The 24,999-nt window shown below is 41.3% G+C and overlaps 1 protein-coding gene across 5 annotated transcripts in view; it reads left to right on the forward strand.

The window, feature by feature from the left end:
- Positions 1-24,513, forward strand: part of CLYBL (citramalyl-CoA lyase) — a 218,964-nt gene extending 194,451 nt beyond the window's left edge. For 2 of the 5 annotated variants that reach the window (XM_036454689.2, XM_045588765.1), the window contains 3 exons: positions 4,236-4,360; positions 20,335-20,454; positions 21,497-21,623. In XM_036454689.2, the coding sequence (XP_036310582.1) occupies positions 4,236-4,360; positions 20,335-20,430 (221 nt within the window). In that variant the 3' untranslated portion in view covers positions 20,431-20,454; positions 21,497-21,623. Of the gene's footprint in view, positions 1-4,235; positions 4,361-20,334; positions 20,455-21,476; positions 21,624-22,664; positions 24,305-24,400 lie in introns of those variants that run through there. The other 3 variants (XM_036454691.2, XM_045588764.1, XM_036454690.2) reach the window with 3 other exon arrangements.
- Positions 24,514-24,999: the final 486 nt, after the last annotated feature.

The raw sequence follows: 24,999 nt of genomic DNA on the forward strand, positions 1-24,999 counted from the left end.
AAAATTTTTCTTCAGCAGTCCAAATATTAATAAATTTCATAAAAAAAGATTGTTGATATCTTTTTTATTTTTTTTCCCACTCAAAACTAGGTTTTTATTCATCTGCCACTCCAAGCCCCTTCTTTCTCTCCCACCTCCCGATATGTGTCTGTGCACCTGGCAACACCTACGGGCATTGGCTGGCACTGCGCTCAGCAGGTCCCTCACAATCCGGTCCTGGAGCGCAGGCGGATATCTGTTGATTGGTGTGCCTAGTCACTCAGGCCCCAGGAACCCAGGGAGCAACCGAAAATTGTGTTTTTGCAACAGAAATCTCTTTTATTTATTTATTTATTTTTTTAGAGACCACAATAGAATTCTACACCCAAACACATTCTGCAATTGCATACACACGCATGTGCAACCATGGATTAAAAAAAAAAAAAAACACTCTAAAATCTTTTATTCTTATCTGTCCTTCTGCTGCACTTTCTAGAAACATCATGCTCAGAATTGAATCCAAATAATAAGGACAAAAGACAAGCACCCATGCTATCCCTTTGGAAAATGTTTTTGAAATGTGTCCAGTTAGGGGTTACTAACGAAACATGTCTTAAGGTTTAAATGCACTTTAAATGCACAAGATATCTGAATGGATGATGATTTAGCCCAAAGTAAAATTCAAGGCTTAAGAAGCCATCTTAAGGGGTTTATTAGAATTAAATAAAGCTTTGGCATTTGATTTTTGTGTTTTTAACAGAGAGAGTTCAAATGGGACCCCCACAAATTTGTAAATAAATAAGTAAATACCTGCAATCTCTTACAGGGAAATATTCTTCAATCATCTGAGCTATTAACAAATCCTCCTTACATTTAATAGTGACTGAGGGAGGAAGGAAGGAAGGAAGGAAGGAAGGAAGGAAGGAAGGAAGGAAGGAAGGAAGGAAGGAAGGAAGAAAGAAAGAGTGCCTCTGCCCTGGTCCAGGGCTGTCCTTTTCCCGCTAGCCTGCACACCCGTCTCTTCCTGACGACTGGTTAGGACGTGGCCCAAATGGAGAAGCTGGAGAAAAACTCCATGAAATCTATCTAATAGACCCCAATGTTGTTGGTCTAAAATGCCCGGCCTTGGCTGCCAAGCAGCCAGATGTTGCTCTGAAATGAGCACTAATGCAATCAGAAACAGAAAACGCTGGATCTGATGCGGGCCTCTGTCACCCTCACTCAGTATAACCGAGGTGTCCTCCGTCTCCTCTGGGGTAAATGTTTGCTCCGGAACTTACAAAGGAGTTTGAGGGTTTCTCCAAGATACAGGACTGCATTAAATTGGCCCCTAATTCGATCGCAGAAGACAAGTTATTTCAAATCAGATTTAAATTTCTAGACTGTGCCCAACTCAGCATGAGGAGCTTATGGGCTTGGCACTATTGTTTCTCAACAACAGGGAGTATTAAATCACACAAAAAAATGGAATGGGGGGACGGGGAGGCACAGAGGGTACAGTGCCCACTATAGATTCAAGCAAACAAGTCAGTAAAGTAGGGAGCTACACTTTATGGCCATTTTGCAATTTTCAGAAAGAAGGTCTTTGTTGTCCCAACTATATCTCTACATGCCAATAAGAGGTAATTAGTCTGATAAGATATGAGGTTATTTGTAGTATTTTAAAACAATAAATGATTTAATAAGTATTTTAGGCCACTTGTAATCTGTTTGTCCTAATTACTTATCATTTAATTCCATACCTTGCGCTTTGCACAAGAAGGGAGGAGAGTAATGAAAAAAAGGAAGGAAGGAAGGAAGGAAGGAAGGAAGGAAGGAAGGAAGGAAGGAAGGAAGGAAGGAAGGAAGGAAGGAAGGAAGAAGACACACGTCCTGTCTGAAGCAGGTGGTTGAAAGTTTAAAATTCAATGAAAGTATTGTGTTATCCATAACACTGATAAGAAACACCCCGTCTATGTAATTGGGATTTTCTGTACTTTAAAAAAGTACATATATTTTTAATGAGTTGTGGTTTTTTAAAGTTAACCACGCATGAAACAGTGGGTTGTAGTTTCTTTTCTGTAGTCTGTTTCACAGAGACACAGATTTTAAATCAATGCATTGGATGTATAAAATAGCTGTTAACTTTAGGTATTATTTTTATAAAAATAAACCTTAGAATAAAGCTCTAAGAGCTGACTCCAGTACTACATGCTGAGAAGAAAGATTATAAATATGAAACTCTAGAGATTTTTCTCTTTTTTGCAGTCTTTTATAGAAGACAAAAATGACAGCATCATACAGTTACCTAAAAGACTTGACAGGTATTGATTTAAAGCATGATATATCAAGTGGTACTGTAAAAAGGATTTCATGGTCATAAATTTTAATGTCTTCTAGTTTCGCACCCTCTCAGTAACTTGTCAATAACAACTCTTCTGTATAAAATATTTGCTTTGCTCCCACATGGCATTAAAGTCCGATATTCAGTTGTTGGGGTATTCAAGATTCAACAAAAGATAACTTCACAAATGAATGTTCATAAATTTCTAAAACCTAACGCATATCTTAAAATTAGCCTCATTACCGGCATATGGGTATTTGCAAGCCATCAGTAGTTTTACTGTATTTTAAATAGTTTGTGTCTTGCTCCTCACATTATCATGTCTGTACTATGAAGTTCCCATGAAATTTGGCTTTTTACACATCAGTGTAAATTATGTACATAAATTATAAAATTCAGGACCAACAATTAGTACAAAATGAGTACCAGAACTGACATCCTTTATTAATAATATTGTAACAACTATTAGATTATTTAAATATAATTTCAGTACCTACTATTGAAAAAAGCTCTCATTTGTCATCATTGATGTTATTTGTTCCCAGAAATTATTCCTCAAATAATTTAAAGCAGCTTTAGTTATATAGTGTTTTAATGTTTTATTAATATGCTGACAGACTAAAAATGAAATAGCAATGTGAGTATGTTTTAATTATGCCATTGTAAGAAAAGATATTACTGTATTTATTCACGGAGACTCACAAATACAAAAAGAAATTTTTACAAACATTTCTTTTTTCTGTTCGATAGAATAATGGCAGTAACAGGAATTCACCTTTTTTAAAACATCAATAATATACTGTAATTTCTAATGATTAAGTGTTAAACACTATTTCAAAAGCAAAGCAAATTGATACACCAACAAATATACTTAGCAAAGTAAGTTATCACTAAGTGTACATTCATTTTAAAAGAATCAAATATGTCCATAATTTTATTATGTAATAAAATATAACCTCAACATTATTATAACATTAAATTATGTTTCATTTTATTAATGACCTGATTAGATTCCATTCTTCCCTGATTGCTAAACTGTTTCATTTTAATAACTGCGTGATTTCCTAGAATCCTGTGACTCTTATCTTTATATCATGTTTTTATTAAAGATACTTAAACTTCAAAAAAAAGATATTACTACAAAGATAAGATTTCATCTGGGTGTCTAAGTATATATATAAAAGGGAATCAAAATCTTCATTCTATAAGAAAAAAGGGAAAATCTGGTTATGTTTTTAGGTCAAGAAACTTTCTGTTATTTTTATTTAAACATTTTTAAATGGAGTAATTTAGGGACCACACTGTTTAAATCTGTCTTCTACTTTACTGTACTGAATAAAGTTTTCTCAGTGAAATCTAAATTTCTACTAGTGGTTAGAAATGACATATCATACCTAAAGAGGAAAAAAATAAATTATTGTTGTAAGACACTATTTGATATTAATATAGTTGTAACACCTGCTTCTGAAGCTTTATGAAAACCAACAGACTACTCCTAAAAGAAATCGTGGAAAGCAGGGTAATGGTGCCAAATAAGCCAAAGACAACTTATAAAATTAGAAAGAATTAACATAACATTTTTCTTCTTTACTTCAAAATAATCACTCTAATTTGCAGACATTATCCTTTAAAGTCCCAGCCAAAGCAGTTATTCAACGAGCTGCTCAGTCAGTCCACCTGTAGCTAAAACTGAGAGATTATCTGCACCAAGGTGGCATTTCTATAGGATCGGAAACACAATTACTCCCATTGTTGTGTTTGTTCTGATGTGGTGTTCTGGAGAAGCCTGCCCAATTACTGTTGTTTTCTTTTTAAATGTGCTAAAATAATGAGTTATTTTACATACAGTCGGTGAGGCATTCAGGAGCCTCTCCTGGTTAAGACATCTACTTGTTGTTTTGTGTTCCCTGTGTAACTGCTAATCCTTTTGTAGGTAAGCAGGTGATACACCCTAACCAAATTGCAGCCGTCCAGGAGCAGTTTTCTCCTTCCCCTGAAAAAATTAAGTGGGCTGAAGAACTGATCGCCGCCTTTCAAGAGCATCAGCAATTAGGAAAGGTAAATGCTTTATTAATGACTTGGATGAAACCGGTGTTTACAGTACTGTGGGGAGGAGGGGGAAAATCGTCGTTTGGATGATTTTGGTGGAGAGGGTTTGAACTGGGGGGACAATACTCATCAGTGAGAAATTCGCCTAAGGTAAATTTGCCCTGCCATGTCTCTAAATATTTCACCAACTGGCTCTCACATCTCTCTCTCTTTTTTTTTTTTTTTTTTTTTCTTTTCTTTTCATAAGCTATGCTGGCAGCCTTTGAGAAAAGAGAGGAAGTCTGTTTAGTTTTTCTCTATAGACTCTGATGCAGCTGTCATATGAAAATAGTTTTAGATCAAAGTGAGAGCAAGTTATAATGAAATAAGCACAGTTTGATCAAATGGTTCTCGTGGAGAGAAATAAATTTCAAGTTACTTTAACATCGGGGCGGAAAAGTACAAAAATCTCCTCCGGTTTAGTCATAGAAGAGTGGGAGGCTGTCCATGTACTTGTACCAATTCCTGGACCTGAGATTTGGATAGAATGAAAAGCAAATTAACACTGGAGCACGGTTGTTCCTAATTTAGTGCATCATTGAGCCTCGCGTTTCCTGCGCTGTGGGTTTCTGCTATGTAAATATTGCAGTGGTGATGCGCAATCTGTCTCCACTTTGTGCCAGTAACACTTAAATTAGGTGTCGCCTGAAGGAAGGTTTTATGCTAGTTGCAGCATTGTCAGTTAATTATCTTAAAGGTTATTTGCAATAATACCGAGTGCCTCCCCTTAAGGGGGGGGGGGGGGGGCCGCGGGGGGAAGGTTGTATTTACAAAACTGTCCTAGAGGTAATATGTAAATGCGCCCTTGTTACTTACATAAAGAGTGAGGGTTTGATACCCCCAAGGCAAAAGTACTTAGAACCATTATTAAGGTTCTAAAGGTTAAATAGTCCCTGTTACAAACAAACAAACAAACAAACAAAAACTAACTGGTGACATCAGTATAAGTGTCACTTGCACTTTCCGCTGGCAATGAAAACACCTGAAAATCCCAGGACTTGGGAAAGTAAGGAATAATATTAAGTGGGTCACTGCCTCCCTCCCTCCCTCTCACTATGGACACCTGCCTTCACTTCCAACCAGGCACGCATGCTCACCCTCACACACCCACAAGATCATCTTTGTACAAGTTTGCACTTAAAATCAAAAGACAGGATCTGTGATAACGGTACTATCCCATTTAGACATAGACCACTTTCAGGATAAATAGCATCCATCCTCTCATTTCAAATCAGTAATGACCATTGGAAGAACATTGCCATTCATAGAAAAATATTCTTGACATTGTGTTTTATGTTCACTTCTCTACCTTGACCCGAAAACCAATATCCTGAAACATATATATTTATCCAGAGAGAAGAGCCATGTACTTTTTCATTCATACATGCAAATAACGCCGTCCACTCTCCTCTTCCCCATGCTTGCCTGCCCACACACTCCCTTACTGTCCTACACCTGTGTGCACCTTGTGGCAGCAGGGGACAGGCGTGTGAGGAATACTTCCAACTGAAATAATCAACTGAGGCAGGATGGGGGTCCCCAAAACAGCAGACCAGGCAGAGTTCCAGTCTGGTTTCATGTTGGATAACATCAAAGGATGCCACTTGGCATTGTAAGCAGCTCGGGCTTAGGAGAAGTGCCCCTAAATTTCAGGTAGCCAGCAAACAACATTCCGACTAGAAGCGCACTCTTTTACCGGCATCTAAGTTCTTGGATGAAGAAAAACACAGCACTTTTCCATTGTATCTTAAAAGTGTTGTTCCCAGGGAAAAATCGTCTCAGGGTGTTCCTGCCTTTTGATGATGGCAACTTAAATGTTAAATTCTGAACTTTAAAAAATAAATAAATAAATAAGAAATGCCCTCTTGTTGGGGCATAAGCTTTTACAACAGTGTGGCAGCTTTTGCTAACACAGACGGGTAGAGATTGGAGCAGAAGGGAGACCAACTATTAGGTCATTTCTTCCCTGCCCCATTCGTGTAGGTTTGTTTCCGACAGCAAATTCTCGTGGTGCTTTGTCCAGCAAGGTTTAAGTGATTCCAGTAATGGGGCTTCCAGTGGGGACACACGGTTGTTTTATCCAGTTCCCATGTTTCTTTCACTTTGCCTATCAATTGGCTGGCCACAAAAATAGGGTCTGCAGGCAGGTAACGCCAGGTCTTGAGAGGTCTTGGGGTTTAAATAATGTGGGTCCTGTTTGTGGAGATTTGGTATAAATAGGTTGCTCAGTTGTAGGAAGTATTGCTTCCAACAAACATCTAATCTGTTGTATTTCAAATGTGAATCACTGATGAAAACACACACCCTCGGTTACTTTGTCCAAAGCACAGGTGACTGTCAGTGAGGGGAAGCTGATGGTTGGGTTCCAGTGAGACACTTACAAATTTCAGAAAGACCTTTTTTCCCCCCTCTGATGAAAAACTTCATTCAAGAGATGTTTATAATTAGAAATGACCCAAGAAAGCAAAATTACATGTCTTTACTTTTCTCTACTTCCTGCTCCTATCTTAAATTATATTATTCCCTAAGAACAAAAGTATAGCTGAAGTTTACAGTTAATGCTGGGTAATTATGTCTTCTACAGTAATAATAATAATTATTATTAAATAGCTATCATTATTATTCAAAAATAAATTCAAAAAAAATTTTCCCTTTCCTCTCCCAATAACAAAATTCATGAGAATACTTAGGTCATAAGTAGATAAATTATTGGGGTTCAGTCTCTGGTATCACATGAATTTTCTTGTTTTATTTTAATAAGAAGTTCTAAGGAAAGCAAGTTTGAGGTCCTTAGTGTAATGTCAGATGAAAATACTTTACATTAAAAAATAATAATCCGTCACTGTTTGGCAGGTAATGATACTTGTGACTACTTTAAGAATTTGCCTGGTACACCAGTTCCCACTAATAAGAATTAGGTTACCAGTTGACATTAAGGACTGAGGTCCTCTTTTTCTATTAAATCTGTTGGAAAATGTCTAAACGTTCCACATACTCTATGCCCCTATTTTAATTCCCATAAGCTAAATTATTTCTAATTTAGCTGATATCAGTTGGGAGGTATATATCCATAATGTTAATCAACCTTGATTCTTTATTTCATCCTTCCAGAGAAATATATTCTGAGATGCAAGCTTCATGTGATTAATTATTTTAGCTTTGAATTACTTAATAAAATATTTTAGCCAGGATAAGTTACTTCCATTAATTTGTTTTAAATTTATAAAGGGTTTTTGAAAGTTAATTTCATTTTTATGTCATTTTTTCATAATAATATTATTCCATAATATTTGAAAATTCTCCATTAACTAAATTTAGTATTGCCTATTTGAAAATATGATTTTAACAGTTTTTTTTATCGACTAAGAATTGTATGTAATATGAAAAGTAGATCATTGAAATGAAAATATCTCAAGTAAATAATTAGTTGATATCAGTGGAAACTATAATTTGTTTACAAATACATATATGTAACGTATGTATTTATACTACATATACATTCATGTATGTATGATACCATGTCTATATGATAAAGTCAGTGATAATTTTTTTCTGTTTCTATATTCATCACTTCTTGGACAAAATTGACAGCTAAAGGAAGTAGTTGCTTTTTAAAAATTGATTGATAATCCCAAGAAATCTTAATACAAGAATTTACCACTTATTTCCAAATAGAGGCTCTAACAGAAAAATGTTAAAGAAAAATGTAGCACATGTGACCAATTCTTAAAGGTACTTTGCTAGAATATTCCTATTTCTGCAGTATCTGCCTATAAATGTGGCTCTGCTTCATTTCCAGTTTTCCAAGCACCCTGGTTTATTGCTATCATTGCCATAAATGCTTTATTTTATTTTGGGAGGATTTCATTTAACTTTTTCAAGATTTTTTGTTTGTTACAGCTTTGCAAGCTGGCCAAAAACCAAAGAAGGTTCACCTTTAAAATCTAGCTTCAATTAACAACGTAAAGGTCAGAAACAAGGTCACTATCTGACATAATAACTATAAATAACACACATAACTGAAACAGTCTAATTTCACTAGAGCAAGCAATAATGCAAATTAATAAGTTTGTGTTCATAAGCAAATCCTCTACTGGAATATAAATTAGGAACTTATATCTTAATTAAAAAAAAAGAAAGAAAAAGGGTTTTTTTTCCCCTCATGTAAGTTTTTCACCTAGAAAATTACAAGGAATACCCCCCACACCAATACATGTGATTTTCTTAGGTATCTGATTGCAGCCCGCACACCTTTCATTTGTGTTTCCAAATGCAGAGCTTTACAAAAGAAATACTGTTTGGTCCAGATGGCCTTCTAGAAGGCTCCCTGAGAGAGCTCAGAAGTCTCTCTAGCCAAAAATATTGTTTCCGCTTATTCAAGTGCCAGAAATCCCACTGCCACTCTTTCACGCAGATCAAATAAACCATCTACAGATTCGGTTGTTGTCTTTGTCAACTGAAAGGGTTGATTCCACTAATAGACAACAATGTACCCTCCCACACCACTGCGTCCCACCACCCACAGCCTTCCCCTCCTTATTTGGAAGCAGGAATGCTAAAACCCAACTGGCGTGATTTCCTGTGAAAATGAAAGGTGAAGAGACATAACTTTACCTTCGAGATTCTTACTCATGCGGGTCCCCCTTTACTTCTTATTCACTCAATACTTTTAGGACTATATGCCATAATTTAGACTTGAAAGATTCAAAATCTTAGACAAGCTGAGGGTCTGCCAATGCTGACTTTCAGGTTAATTTGATTAACAGCAAATTTTGCAGCAATGTGACACAACTCCAGGGTAGATCACATCCTATTTCACATAGTTTTAGTGACAAACGGCTGGTTCCATAGTAGAGGATAAGATATTTTGTGTGTAGGTTAAATCTGATAACTTACAAAGCTGTTTGCTTCATCCTTAATGTAGAGCACATTCTTAAGTATATTTTAATCAAAATAATTTTATGCTTGTTTATACTTTTCAGGATTTTTTTTCCCCCACTCAGCTTCCATGAAAAAGAGTAATTTTTTTTTTTTAGTTGGATAAAATCTCAGAAATGTTCTAGTCAAATCTCTTCTGCTTGCAGCTTAATACACCAAAGACCCACTGGGGTTTGGAAGTTGCCCCAGGTCACTCCCAGCCTAGGTGATGGCAGAGCCCCAGCCAGAATTCTGGGCTCACTTTGTAGATAAAGATACGAACATAGTTAGCATAAATGCGGCTTTGTAAATAAAGATATGAATATAGTTAGCATAAATGCGATTTACTTGGGTCACAGCAAGTCCCCATGTTAATGACCAAAACTAGATAGAACCTTAAAAATAGTTGGTCACAAACAAAATGTGAATTCAGTTAATTCAGATTAGCATGATTTTCTTAGTCATGCACTTTTGGGGGGGGGGGGGGGGGGGGGGGGGGGGGGGGGGGGGGGGGGGGTTGTAAGCAGAAATTCTGAGGAGGCAAGAAAGAACACAGAGTATCTATGCCTTCCCAGCCATGATTTCCCACATCGCTCCCTCCCTCCCAATTCTATCCTGTACTTGCCCACCCGCTGGACCCCAGAAAGATTTCCCAGCTCTGATCCCTGCAAACCCCGTTCTGTTTCATTAGTCATCAGTTGTTCAGTCTCCCAAGGTAGACTGCGAGCCTCGGGCAAGGAGGCCATGACTAGTCCCGGCCTCTGATTCATCTCCCTCAAAGGGCAGGTTCCCCAAGTCAGTCTCAGTTATACCTGTGGTTGCACAAACACACCGCGGCTGTCAGTGTCTCTAATAGCAAGACCTAAGTGAGGGCCGCAAAAGGATGGCTTTATTCCTCAGACCTCTTCCCGCCTCTTTTCCTTTACAGTATGGCTCCCTCTTAGTATGCGTGACTCTGTATGTGTGTTTCTGTGTGTGTCTCCTGTTCCTCCCGTGTCTTCCTCTCCAAGGATTCCTTTTTGTTTTCTCTTTTTCTTTATGTTGTTCTTTCTCACGACATCACTGCTGTACCCCTCCACTATCCCTTGCCTCCTCTCATTTAACGAGTTTAATAGAGAAGTTTAGAGCATTCTTTTAATTTTTGTTGTATTTAAAATTTTTAAAATATTTTTAATAGTAAAAGCAGGTAAATGAAATTGTATTAAAATATATAAACCAAGATTTTCTAGAATTCTTTTTCCCCCTGTTTAGGTTACTGGACCCCAATGGAAAAAAAAAAAAAAAAGTGTGTGGGGGGGAGACGGGATGGGATTCTCACCACTACCCTAAAGAGTAAAGAATTCTCTCTTCTGTATCAGTTACCTTCCTGCAGTGTCTTGGACAGAAATAGGTACACACTATATGTTTAGTAAATACTAGTTAGATAACTGGTTTCAGAATTTCTGACCGTGCTAAAAAGAATTATTCATTGTACTTATAGAATATATGATACTGACTTTTTGTTTCCTTCTACAAAAACCCAAAGAAAAAAATTGTCACCATTTATTCCATCCATTATTGTTATCAGTTAGTTGTAAAGTAGTAAACCCTTTGAAGTGCCTTAAGATTAACATTTGTTCATTTAGGTGTGCTTTCCCCAAGAAAGAATAGTCTAAAGTGTATAAAATAGAAGTTTAACATTAATGTTCTTACCAGCAAGCTGCTATAAAATGGCCTTCATTCTCTACTTTTCTCATAGGCAATACCAACTTAAATTTGACATGAAATATTCTAAATTAAATTTAAAATATTTACATACTTATTTGTTAAATAAAAATCTTTCCAGACAAAATTTCTGATTAAAAAAATCTGGGAAGGAAGTGATAGTTATAGAACTCTAGACAATTACTAAAAATTCAATGAATTATACACACTTAACAATGGTGGGTCTTATGGTATGCAAATTATACCTCAATAAACCTATTGAAAAGCTGAGAAAATTAAGCACAATATATACTTTGCTAGAAAATGTGTAAGTTCCTTTAGGTTTTGTAACATGCTTAGAAATTCAATTGTTTCACTTCAGTAGGTAGCTTCCCACATGACGAACTTGGCTTGATTTTTTCAGATTTAAAGATATTTAAAACAAAGACTTGTCTACTTCTGTCTGATCATTCTGCCTAAAAATTTTTAAAGATAAACCTTGCTGCCTACATTTTGCGAGCTCTGAAAAGAATTTTTAAAACAGAAGGCATTTTTGGTCTTCCTTATCTATTTGTGAAGTAAGGATGGCTCTGGTCCACTGAGAACCTCCATCTGGGCAGCAAAGGACTCTGGACTGGTCAAATTCTATATAATAATCCTATATAATAAAAGGGTTATATGCAAACTGACCCTGACAGCGGAATGACCAGTCACTATGAGGCATACTGACCACCTCTCAGTCTCTTTCCCCAGCCAGCAGGTTCCGATTGCCCAATGGCGAATGGGGAACCAGGAGTGGGTGTCAAGGCCCTGGCCCCACCAGTTGCCCCACACACAGAGGGCAATCCTCAGCAGGGGCGGGGCAGCAAGCAGGTGAAAGGCCGACCTCTTGACTCCTCCCCACAACCACAGGCTCCAATCACCTAATAGCAAATGGGGAACTGGGATGGGTGGTGGTAGGGGTGGTGCCGGCTGCAGGAGGGCAGCCAGGGAAGATGGCCCTGATCGCAGGGCCTCTAGTATTAAGATAATCGACCCAGACACTCACCTCATCTGTCCTCCCTATGGTTCAGCCACCTCCACCTACCCTGCCAAATTCATTTTCCAAATCTTCTACTGCGTTTTTTTTTCTCTCTTCCAACTTCCTAAAACTGTTGGTAAGGTCCCAAATCAATCTTACTAATATACAATACTGTTTCCATTTTCTATGTAGAGTTAAAGCTAAATCATTCCTTTCTAAAAAGCAAAATGTTAATGATGTCTATTCATTGTACATCTACCCACTAGCCACATTCCAAGGAATTTCCTCTTTCTTTTTTTTTTTTTTTTTTTTTACAAACAGACGCTTGTCTTTGCTAGGACTTCCTTGTCCTGTTCACCCTCTACTAAAAACCCTGTCCTTCCTTCCCCGTTGTTCCACTCCCTCCTCTAGCTGATAGTCTGAGTTTTTAAATTCTATTAAGTATATTTGCTTTCAAATATTGATGCTGTGTCAGATGAAGAAACTGAGGCTCAGAAATGTAGCATTATGTGCTGTAGATCACACACAGCAAAAGAAAGAGTCTGGACTCAGTCTCAAGTGTAGCTGACCCAGAAGCCCATTCCTAACCTCTGCATCAAGAGGCCTCAAGCAGGAGAACCCCGAGAAGCAAGTCCCTTTCTCTCCGGGTTTCAGTGTGGACTCTTGTCTCTGTGCCCATCCTGCCGAGCTGCCTATCTCTGTTTGGTGGGAAGTCACCGAGGGGCTGCATGCCAGGTAGCCCCTGGTGCCCTCAGGCCAGCACTGACCTGGCAGGAGGGTCTGCTGGGGAGCATTCTGGGCCATCCATTCTGGTCTCCATTGATGGTTTGTGCTTTTTACAGCCTGAGAGCCACAGGGGGAAGGATGGGAGGAATGAAGAGGGTGTTCTCCAGGCTTTTCCACCTTTCAGAACTTGGAAAGTAAATCCCATAGGCTGCCCAGGATGCAGGATCCCCTGCACCTCACACTCCCTGAGGCTGGCTCCTAGGCGGGGGCACCATCCCAAGCAGCTCAACAGACCTACATTGTCACTGCATCCCCCCATCAGGCACGAAACTAGCCCCCTTCAGATCTTCCAACTGTTTTATTCCCATGAACCATTTGAAAGGCTTCCCCATCAAAAGCCATGGAAGGTCATCTGTCAGAATTGCCGTGCCGAGAGCAACGCGAGAGCTGCCCAACGTGGGTCATTGTCCATATTGAATGGCTTCAGTGGAACTTTTAGAAATTCCATGTGGAGCTACATTAGCATTTATAAATTCTGACCATAGATGTAAATAGTACTGAATTTTCATTCCAAATAGTATTAAAATACCTATCAAATTATCACTACAATTTAAAGTGTTAAAAAAAAATGTTCCCTATTTCCCAAGTCTTCAATCTCATCCTGGCAATTTTAAAAGATGTTTAGTCTGACATTCAGACACATATATAAGGATGAAATGTCACTGTCTTTAATCCTCCTTATAAATATTTTGGGTTTCTTTTCAAGACTTAAAATGTCATTCACATATATATAATTAAGTTTTTTCCCACTGAAAATATCCTTTGGTATTTCTCATATCAAAATAATTCTAGTAGCTTTCAAATGGAAACTCAGGGTGAAAGCATGTTATATTTTAGTAGTTCCCAATTCAGTTATTAAAACTGTATTTTCACATATTAACTTACCTATATATAATTTTTTTAAGTTTCACCCTAAGTAATATCTCTGAAATAACCATTTACATATGCTGCTTATTTTTTATAAATCACATAAAAATAAAAATTTAAAGTATATAGTATACTTTATATGATTATATATAAAATTTTTGTATATAACCACAGGTACCACTGTTTAAAGCTATACTTTGAGATATATATATTAGTGGGAAGAGTTTGAGATTTTGGATGAAAAGCCTTAGATTCTAGTCCTCTCCTTCTCATATGTTCCTTTAAAAAATTAATACTGCACCTCAGTTTTTGCATCTATGAATCAGAAATAAGCATGCCTTTCCTACTAAAAGTGAGAGAATGTCTTTGAAAATATTTTGTAGAAGTATACAGTACCATCAGATGAACCCTCTTTTTTTTTTTTTTTTTTTAATGGGACTTCCTAATAAGGTTGCACCTGTCCCATTTTTAGCGTGGAAATGAATAGTCTAGGGCTTACTGAGGGAATAGGTTGTAGTGTATAAACCACAGTTGCTGAGAGAGTCTTGAGATTTCCTCCTCAAGAGAGAATAAACATCCTCCACCCACTCCCAACCCCTCTCCTGGCGCCAGAGAGCCATCTGTGTTTGTGGGGTGGGTTGTGGGGGGGGAGGTCAGGCCATCCATGATGGTCTCACTCAGCAGCAAGGCTGAGTGGGGCAGCGCCAGCGTTTAGCTTTCCCATTGTTGGGTACCCAGACCACCCCTGGGCAGAGGGACAGCGCCCAGAATAAAGGAAAGGAAACAGGTGTTTCAATTTCCTCTCCTTGGTGTCCAGGAAGGAGCCAGTCTGGGCCCACCGGGGGTGCAGCAAGAGCAAGGGATCCAGGGGGATCCCCGGTCCCGCTTCATCCAGCAGAGACTGTCTTACGTGCTGTGCTTTGTCATACAGACAGTCAAGCAGCTGATGAAGAGCAGAACCAATATTTTAAAATGTTCTCAGTCTTCAGATTGCTTTACTTTGGGCTCCCTTTCCTCAGGCCCTGGAGAAAACCCTTCACCCACCGACAGGGCCATAGAAAGGTCCTGCCTCTCACACTGTGGTCCCTCATTTTGCTTAATCTGTTGAGTCACTGACAACCAGAAGGGCATGGGACTCTTGAGGGACAGAGACAAAGCCAACCCCACTCTCAGTCTCCCCCACTCCTCTGTGACCTTCATTTGGCATCCCTGACCTTCTTCACGTGACTTTAAAAGTGCCTTCTCCTCGAAGCCCTTGCCTGGCCAAACCATCCCTGTTTCGAGGGCTCCTTCTCTCTGTGGCTCCTCTGTCTTTGCGCCACGAATATAACACGCTCACTTGCATTTTAACTTTTACATCATTTGCATGAGCTAACCTGACCTCAACCCAGCATCACATTTGTTGAGGTTAGACTCTGTGTCAACTGGAGGAGGCTCAGCAAATATGAGCCAACTGACCAGTGGGTATTACGTGACCAGGGAAAGACTGAGTGGTACAGAAAGGTGCCAGCAGGTAAGGGAAGAAGAAACATAAGATAAATTCTATCTTCCCAGGCCATGGCCCACCCGGTCACCCCACTCCAGCCCCACTGAAGAGCCAGACTCCACTCTGAACCATACTTTGGGTACTAGGGTTCTGTAACTTCAAAGAAATATGAGACTAAACCCCTCCCCTCAAGAAAAAATGCTCGAAAGATAACAAAGTAAACAGGTAATTACAAAAGGGTGTGACGAGGGCTATACAGGGAGGCTGCCTAAGGGAAGGAAGGCGTGGGATTAGCCCTATAAGGAAATCTAGAGATGCTGGTGACATTTCTGTGCCTGGAAGCACAAGAAATTTGCCAGATAGACATGGAAGGGCCTTCAGAGCAGAGAAGAGTGTGTGCGAAAGGTACCGAGGTGTGCGTGTGCGTGTGCGTGTGCGTGTGTGTGTGTGTGTGTGTGTGTGTGTGGCTGCACTGGCAGGAGACAAGGCCAAGAGCAGAGGCAGGGCCTGTCCTGGTCGGAGGAGCATTGCATTTGATTCTGTAAGTCCAAAGTGAGCCAAAACAAGGTTTAAGCAAGTGGAAATCCGACCTGATGTTTTATAAAAACTGCAGCATGATCCCAGTTAGGAAGGGGCGACTCCCCTGTTAAGTGTCCAGCACTCTCCCAGTGAGATCTTCCCAGCCCGGGAGCCGAAAGCTTAGCCCTGAGCTTTGAGTAACAAGCAGCCAATCTCACATCCTTAAAAGGAGTGTCATAGCCAAATTGTGAGGGGACCTGTCCAAGGACTCTCCAAGTTGCAGAAATTGGAAAGGAAGAATGAGAATGAAACAGTGTCAGCCAGAGCATCATCTCTGCCCATTGTGGAGAGCATCTCGGAGCAGGTGGCTCTGTGCATAGGGAAGCTGTATCGCAGGAGGTCGTGGCTGGGCTGAGAGGATGTAGCAGGTAGAGACACAACCAAGATCTTGTAGAGAAATTTGATAATGGCCAACGCTGACTGATAGTTTTAGGAATTCCCTGGGAACTGCTGTGAGGTAAATAATTAATTTGCCGGGTGTAAGACTTAGCGTCACAGAGGAAGAGTGTGACCCTGAAGAAGAAGAACTGGAACAGCTGTGCTCAAATGCTATATTAAAGCCAACAGAAATCCCCCTCCCAGTGCCAGAGAGAACTCCCGGAATGCCCAAAAAAGTTAGATCAACTTATGATTTCTAAAACATTATTATTTGAATACTCTAAAGAAAAAGATATCTCAAGTACGAAGCGCCAGAAATGCAAAATATGAATATTTCCCATAGACATGTTTACTGTTGTCATCGCCACCACCCTCATCGATACTTTCGCAATCAAGTTATAATTTTTTAATTTGTCAGATTCTCCCTGCCATGAAGAACTTCCAGGTCTAATCATGTTGACGTGATTTCGATGCCTAGCTTGCCACCAGGCTCATTCTAAAGTGATACCGCCCTTCACATCCGGGAGACTGAAACCACAGGCCTATATGTAGTAAAATGTGCCAAAGCAATTGATCAGTCATTTGTCACAAGTAACTTGATAGGAATTGTAGCATGAAAGTCCATTGCGCAAGGAGCTCATGGCAACTCGAATGGGGAATGCCCGGCTCGCTGTAGGTACACGACATCACAGCTAAGTGAGCTGTGCAGCTGGCAGCAACGATCCTGATGGGGAAGGGCAGCCATTTCCGTCACGCTGTGCTCATCACATTGCCTTTTCCTCTCACTCTACTGCTTTGTACTGTACCTGCTTCTTTCTTCCTTGTCTCCTCCAGCAAACTGTAAGCAACTGGAGGGCAGGGATGGAGTTGTATCCATTTCAAAGCCGACCTAACCATTTCTACTCAGGGGACCTAAAACACAGAACTTCTCAAATCCAAACATGCATTAGAGTCATCAGAGAATTCCTGCCAACCCACAGGCCTTCTGCATCAAACCCTATGGGGTCCAGCCTGAGAGTCTGCATTTTAACAAGCGGCCCTCCCCCTTTGGTGATTCTGACTCAGGTGGTCAGGGAAGTCACCCAGAGAACACTTCTCAGTCAACAGGCCCAGGGTGTAAGCCAGGGGCACGAGATAGCCAGGATTTCCCCACTTCTGCATCTACTAGCCAGAGGGCAGACAGGTACAAGTTCCTTCAGTTCTTTGTGCCTTAGTTTCCTCAGCGATAAAATAGGGATGAATAGAAATTTGTAGAAACAGAAAGCAGGCGGCGATTGCTAGAGGCTAGGGAAGGAGAACTGGGGAGTTGTTGTTTAATAGGAACTGACCAAGTTTTACCTTTGCAAGATGAAAAGGTTCTGGAAATTGATTACACAACAATGTGAACATGCTTAATACTACTGAACTGCACACTTACAAATGGTCGAAATGGTAAATTTTAGGTTATGTTTTTACCACAATTAAAAAGAAATAGAAAAATATATATATATATTGTCAATGGGGATGGGTAATAGGATCTACCTCACACTGTTGGTACAAGCATTACATGAAATAATATACGTCCAGTGCTAGGCTAGCAACTGCTCAAAAAATTATAGCTATTATTATTGTTCTAGTCATGGTTCTTAAGGCCTTTAACCATGAGTGAGTTACTGTTTAAACCAAATGACAGTCTGAATCTCCATGCTGATGGAAGTCCCTTTACTTTGCAAAAGGCATGTGTGCCACTTTCTCAGGAATGCACGGGGCTGTCAAACTGAAACTCACCTGTAACCGTTTATTAAGGAATGTCTCCAGCCCTCCCTACAGATCCAAGCAGCTTTCGACAATCTGCATTTTTCTAAATCCTGACCAACAGCCCATTCACATTTCACAGGTAGATCCATGTTAAAAAACAAACAAACAAACAAACAAAACCCAACCCATATTATTGGTTGATATGTGAGAAAGCAGGGGGATATTCGTGCTGGGCGTCTAATTCTGAATTTGCCGAGATGAAGGGAACAAAGAATAAAAATGTTAGATTTTGTTTTCCAGCTTAAGCTTTGTAAAGAAAGTTAAGCAAAATCTGCCACTGTAGAGAAAGACATGGTGTCTTCTGTCTTAAAACACTACGTGGGCTATTCTGCCTCTTTGATATGCACGTGGGACCAGGGGCAGATTTCAGGAACGTGGCACAGACCCAAAGCCGTCGTTCTGATTCTCGGTGCGTTGCGTTGCGTTCATGTGCATCTACGCTAATGTCATCTCGCCGGCCTATTCTTTCAGCCTTGGCAGGACAGATGTGCTGTTTTGCAGGCCGTAATCCGCTCGGTGGGCAGGTACCCAGGAGGCCTTTGGTCTTCATCACTTACTCCAATAAGGAAACTAGACTATTGCCTTGTAAAACAGCGTGAGACTCACACCCTGATCTCACGGCTCATGCTAACGCATGGCACATCCTTGGAACTTCTACCAAATTCATAAAATTCATCCTAGTCACAGAGCAGACCAAAATTAGCTCTAGGCTGAATGAAATAAGTCACAGGCCAATCTGGGGGTATAAATGGAGAAATAAGAGGGTAAGAGATGACGGATTGTAGTCCACGCAGGTGTTCCTATGAATCAGATTTATCATTTCAAGGCTGGGAAGGGTAAGCAATACACCATGCGTCACTTCACAATTAGGATGCTTTCTGAGAAATTCGTCATTAGGCTCTTCCATTGTTGTGCGAATACCATTGAGAGCACTTACACAAACCTAGATGGTATGGCCCACTACACCCCTAGGCTGTGTGGTAGAGCCTACAAACCTGTCCAGCATATTACTGTGCTGCATACTGTAGGCGATTGTAATGTAGCTGCACTATGGTATTACCATGGCTATGACATCACTAGGCGACAGGAATTTTTCAGCTTCATTACAATCTTAGGGCACCACTGTCATATATGTGGTCCTGGTCATTGACTGAAACATTGTTTGTGGTGCATGGCAGTCCTGGCGAAAATTCTAATCCTAGTGGCTTTTAAGCCTCTCTGTTGATTGAAAGATAAATTCTGAAGTCGCTGCTAAGGATTCCCTGCCAATTTTATTTTACCTCCGTCCTATGTAGAACTCAGTGTTATTGTGGGAGATGAAGGTCTCTAGAGAGCCCAGGAGACCTGTCCAGGAAGCATAAAGACAGCATTGACGGTTGACAGGTAGTACTTGTGAAATCCAGAAGTAGATGGCAATATATGCCATCACTCAGCTAGGACTGATTTTCTAGTCCACTTCCAGGTCTCAAAAGATCATCTGCTTTTTACTCACACCATATCCTTGCCATGAATATAGATGAAGAGTTGTGATGGCAAACAGCAAAAAGAAGTGACTAAAAGAACACAAATATCCAAACATTAACTTACAATCTGGGCATGCTACCTTCTGACCATTAAGTTTTTCTTTTTCTGAAGAACCATCTTGTTAATTGGGGGGTCTGTGATGAAGGCTTGAAGTTCTGAGATCCAAGGATTAGCCCCTGCTCTAACATTTCCTAATCATCTTCACCTGTTTCCTCATCTAGAACAGGGCCTAGATCACATGATGCATTCAATAAGCATTTCCAGAAGGTTTAAACAAAAGAATCTGTAAAATGGGGATAAATCAGATCTCAGAGATTCTTTCCAGTCTTGCCATTCAACAGACCTGTGATCTTTTGGTTTCAGGCTCATGTCCCTTGTCAGTCTAATCCTGTCCTTCAAATGTCTGCCAACAGAGGAATCTCTTTTTTACTCAGAATAATCCTACGTTACATATTCTCATCCCCTGGTAGTGTTACCCCTCAATTATGTTATAGCAAGAAGCAACTTAACCTGATCCTACATTTATTCTTCAAACAGTATTCCGTTGTTAGAGCATTTTACTCTTTTTAAAGTTCTATACGATATTTCAAAACCTATAAGGAAATATTTACCTTTCCCTTCCACAGTTGTTTCCTGCTTGATTTCAAGAGTTAAATGAACAGTTTCCAAGATCTTGGGTCTGATGTTTTTCCACTCCATTAAAATGCTACAAGATTTTTTTTTTTCCTCTTTAGAGGTGTGTGTGTGGGGGGGGGGAATCTTTCCCCTGTAATTTTCTTTGGCTTTCTCAAAAGTTGGGTTGGAAAGTCAGTATAATTCAGGTGGAATCTGAAATGTTCTTGTGCCTTAAAGAAGCCTATAATTTCCCAGCTTTCTCTCAGGAAGTTTGCATTCTCTGTTTTCCAGGGAGCCTTTACTTTCCGAGGGAGTATGATCGACATGCCATTACTGAAGCAGGCCCAGAACATTGTTACGCTTGCCACATCCATCAGGGAAAAATGATCTGCTAAATCAAGCTCTCCTCAGGTGGGCCGACATATACAGTGGGTTTCTTAAAGACAGACCATAATACTCAAGGCAACTTGTTAGGATGCCAGATTGGAACCTTTCCCCACTTACAGTTCATGTTAATCACAGTTTCTCGTGGTGGTCGTTATCTCACTGGCCAGTTATTCCTCTGAAAATGAACCTTCTTCTCTTTGGTTCCAAGCTTATGATTTTATTGTTCATTAATGTGATATGGCTATGGACTCATTATCTCACACGGAGATAAAATAGTAGGGGAAGGTGGGCTGGAAGGGGGAGTTAGGCCTTTAATGAAACGGGTCTTTCCCAAATAGGTGTACTCCCTTCACCCTTCTCACCTTAGATGCTTCCCCTGGTGTTCATGTGTCACTTGATCCCATAAATAATTTGAAGACGGGCCAGGCTTTTAAAAAATAACAACTGAAGGAAGGGGTTGTGTTCATTTCACTAGAAATCTGATTTAAAACACACACACACACACACACACACACACACACACACACAACAGAGATGGCATAGAAAAGTTGATTAATCATCTTGGTTTCTATAGATCTCTCTAAAAATAATCTTCAGAACTGACGACTATTAAGCTCCATCCCCCCCTTCCCCCCCCCCACAAAAAAAGAAACATCCGTAATCCTTGAACCACTAGGCCGTGACTAAGAAAGCCCAAATACTTCGGGTCAGCAGTTACCAGCAATTAAAAAATAAATGCAAAGAAACACAGGACCATCCATCCATCCCCTTTATTTCCCATTTAACTGTTTGCCATTGAGGCCATTTCCCCTGTAAATGTACGGCCGGGACAAGCCCCTTAGCAATAAACTTGTAGCCTCCGAGAGGACACAATGCCCCGAGCTGGTGCACATGGTGCCCCTCGAGATTTGCATCACATTAGAGATGCGGCTGCGGGTCAGATGGGTGGTGTGGTTAACGGGCTTAGGAAAGCTGTTTTGAAGAGGTTAACCCAGCTTGTAGGAAGGGTAAATAAACATAACAACCGGCCATTCTTCCCCATTCAGCGTGTGCTCTTATATTGAAGGCTAAAGGGTATTGAAGCCGCGGAGGATCAACTTGTGTTTGCCAGAGGACGCCAATGAAATTTGAAACACCAACAATCAGAGATTTTGTTTCTGCTCCTCATTAAATCATGAGCTTTTGTGCCGAGACTCTGGCGACTGTTCTTTAAGAAATTAACAGAATGGGACGTTTTAAACTCTACACCAACCTTTTCATGACCTACACAGCGGCAAGGCTGCCACTCTTAGACAAACACCGCGGGGAAGGCTGTTCTGTTTATTTAAATGTGTAAATAGAAAACAGTTTGGTTTTTTTTATTTTCATTTTTCACCTCCTCCTCTGTCCTTTTTGTTTATTTCCTACATGGCCCCTAGTGTGTACCCCAACCAGGGGTCTGCTTTTCCTCTACCTCTTCCATTCCAACAGGAAGCCCAGAGGGGAGTAGAATTGAAGGTTATACTCAAGGAAAGGCACCATGGAACCAAAGCAGAGTGGGGAGGCCCGCATGTTATCCTGCCACCCCCGCCCACCAGTGCTCAGCTGGAAGGGGCACACAGCTTTGCTTGGGACACCCGAGGAACCCGACCCAGCAGGACGGTTCTGTGGAAACACGTTCTTGAGAAACCAGCTAATATCCCCAAGCATAGGATCCTTGAAGTGAGCTCTTAAACCAAGGAGGTGTGTGCCTGGCGGTCCTGGCCTGCCCCTCCGTCACCTTCACCGTGGTCCTCTGTGACACTTCAGCGCGAGCAGGACAAGAAGAGGGGAGATAACCCTCTCCACAGACAAGGGGGCCGTGAGGAGAAAGAGGGCCTCCAGCCTCAATGGCTTCAGGACTGCGGACAGGAGCAGCGGGCGGCAGTTCCAGGAGGAGCAGTCCCCACCCCACCTTGTTGTTGCAGTTCTAGGAAGGGTAAACAAACAACAGCCGGCCATTCTTAATGGGCTGGTAGCCGGTGTGCACAAGGGTAACCCAGGACTATAGGTGTCCACACCGTCAGACCCCTCTGCTCAGAGCACAGACACAGGACTGCTCAGAAGGCAAAGGCCCCCTCTCATTCTAACCTGTCATGGTCACACACACACACACACACACACACACACACATCCCTCAGGGTGCGAACACTGTAGGCAGGTCTGGTCTTAAGCAAAAGAGGAAAATAAAACCTTCCTTCATACTTCCCCCACAGGCAACCCTCCTCTCCAACCCACCTGCCCTTCCCATCCTCTGTGCTGGTCCAGATGACCCCACCAGGCTCTGACAGGATGAGAGCGCAAGATGTGCTAGTGTCCACTCCAGTTACACAGCAACCCCCAAACCCTACAGGGCGCCTCCTCACGCCAGGAGCTCCCTGAGAGCCGAGCCCTCCCTGTGAGGAACCTCAGGTGCGGGGGTGAAGGCCTTTGGATCTTGGGAAAAGCAGTCCCCTCAGCAGGGTCTGCACACCCATCACCAACAGGCCCACGGGTTCCTCAGCCCTCGGCCATGTTGGAACAGTCACCGCACCCTTCATCTCAAGCTGCACTTTGTTCAAACAAAGCCACCTTGCTCTCTAAGTCTCCCCAAGCTTCAAATCCATCATCTTCCTTATAACCCCCTGGTCCTGGTGATGGTAGGGTCATGAGACAGGAACCCACGAGAGCCAAAAATCTGGACCAAGGGCCCACTCTGAGCAGAGACTAAGGAGGGCTCTGGAAAGGGTTGGTGGGAGTCATACCTGTTGTGCCTCATTCCTTGAAGAATAAAAACTTCAGGACAAGGAGATGCTGGGAGATAAGGTCTCCCCTCTGTTTTCTCACCTGCATCTCTTTGGGGGGTGGGGCACAGGTATCCCAGGGAGCGAGGAACTGGGTGAACAGATCCCACCTAGCATGATAGCAATGCCAACCTGGAGAACTCTGTGCTAGGCATGGGCCCCAAAAAGAGGACTTTGCAGTCGATCTGATCAATTTAAATTTCAAAAGAAGATACCTGTTTTTATATTTTCTGTAGCTCATCACAAACCGCTTTGCCATATCACCCCCCTGTTATTAATTCGTGGGGCCTAAATTATGGGCAACACTATTAAAACATTATCAGAACTAATGAGAAACAATTACTTAGAAAATGAGCCCAGACAAGATTGAGTTGAGAACATCAGTGGTGATCACCGTAGATTAGTTTAATAAATCATCAGGTGCAAAGCAAGACTGACTGTATGTGTGCAAAGCCCTGTCACGGGAAAATGAAATTGCGACTTTTTTTGCATAATTTTTTCATTAATCTCAATAGGACCCGTGTGGTGTAGATTGTTTTATTCCCCTAATACCTTGCCTGAGGGGGGTGCCCAATAATGTCTTCATTGTTTTACTGTGGTCTTAATGACACTCGGTGACAACCTCATTTTAATGTATAGAGGATTATATCAATACAATCATGTTTTATTGAAATGGCGAGGGACACTCTGGCGGAGTCGGGCAGCGTCCCGAAGCACAAGTTGGGAAGTTTCCCGGGCATCTGGGAGCTGGTCCTTTCATATCTGCAGTGTTCAACCGCTGGCTGCCCTTCTGGCTGGTCCTCAGGGACGGCTGGGAAAAGTGTCCTCCAGAACGAGACTTTCCCACCTCCGATTTGAATTTCAAAGGAACTCGTTTTCTGGCATATTTTGCTAGGTAAATGGGAAAAGACCATGTAGGGTTGTTGCCCCCTTTACTAAAATACACGCGCAATTATTATCATTAACACCTTTGCCCCTAATCGTTCTGCCGGCTGGAAAAACGGATTTTCTTTGGGTGCTTTGAATTGCTAACGACATCTTAAGGAGTGAAATAAAAGAATACGCGCTTTTTTTTTTTTTTTTTAACTTGAAGAACATTCTACTTTTATGGTTTCCATTTATCTTGGAAAGCTAAATGTCTTGCGTTTTTATTATATTTTTACCTCTAGTTCTTGGAAGACAAGCGATCGGTGGTACAGAAGAGGCTTTATGATCAGCAGCATCTCGTGCACATTGACACGGGCGAGGGCCCCAGCCCGGCGGTCACCGCAGAGCAGAGCGCTGGCCCCAGGCTCGGGGCACCTCCCCCCCACCCACCCGAGAGGTTTTCGCACGCGATTTAGGGGGAACGTAATCAGTGGAATTCAACATTTAAATGTTAAAACCTTAGTTATTCTCTCCGGCTTTATTTTAAATCGGGGTGGGCGTAGGAGGGGGGTTCAGGCGACGCACAAAATGGAAAGTAAATTCCTTTCCAACACCTAACTTGGTGCCCAAATATTGCACGGCGGGGTCGGGCGGCTTTGTGCCGCTCTGTGACGGGCGGGTTTTGTTGCTGGGAGTTTGTTTACATCCCGGCAATCATTTGGCAGCATAGTTCCTCCCGAATCCGTGAGAGATGCCAGCGACACGAAGCAAGGGACCCACATCCTCGTTAGCGCCTTTTGTGCCGATCAAACCCCGGTTCAGCTCAGAGGGCTGACGTCCACGGGGTCTTTTTTTTTTCTTTTTTCCTTTTTTAATTTTGCGAAATCTTTTAAATGTGTTG

This window comes from Pipistrellus kuhlii, unplaced genomic scaffold (genome assembly GCF_014108245.1).
Source record: "Pipistrellus kuhlii isolate mPipKuh1 unplaced genomic scaffold, mPipKuh1.p scaffold_m20_p_3, whole genome shotgun sequence".
Classification (NCBI taxonomy): Eukaryota; Metazoa; Chordata; class Mammalia; order Chiroptera; family Vespertilionidae; genus Pipistrellus; species Pipistrellus kuhlii.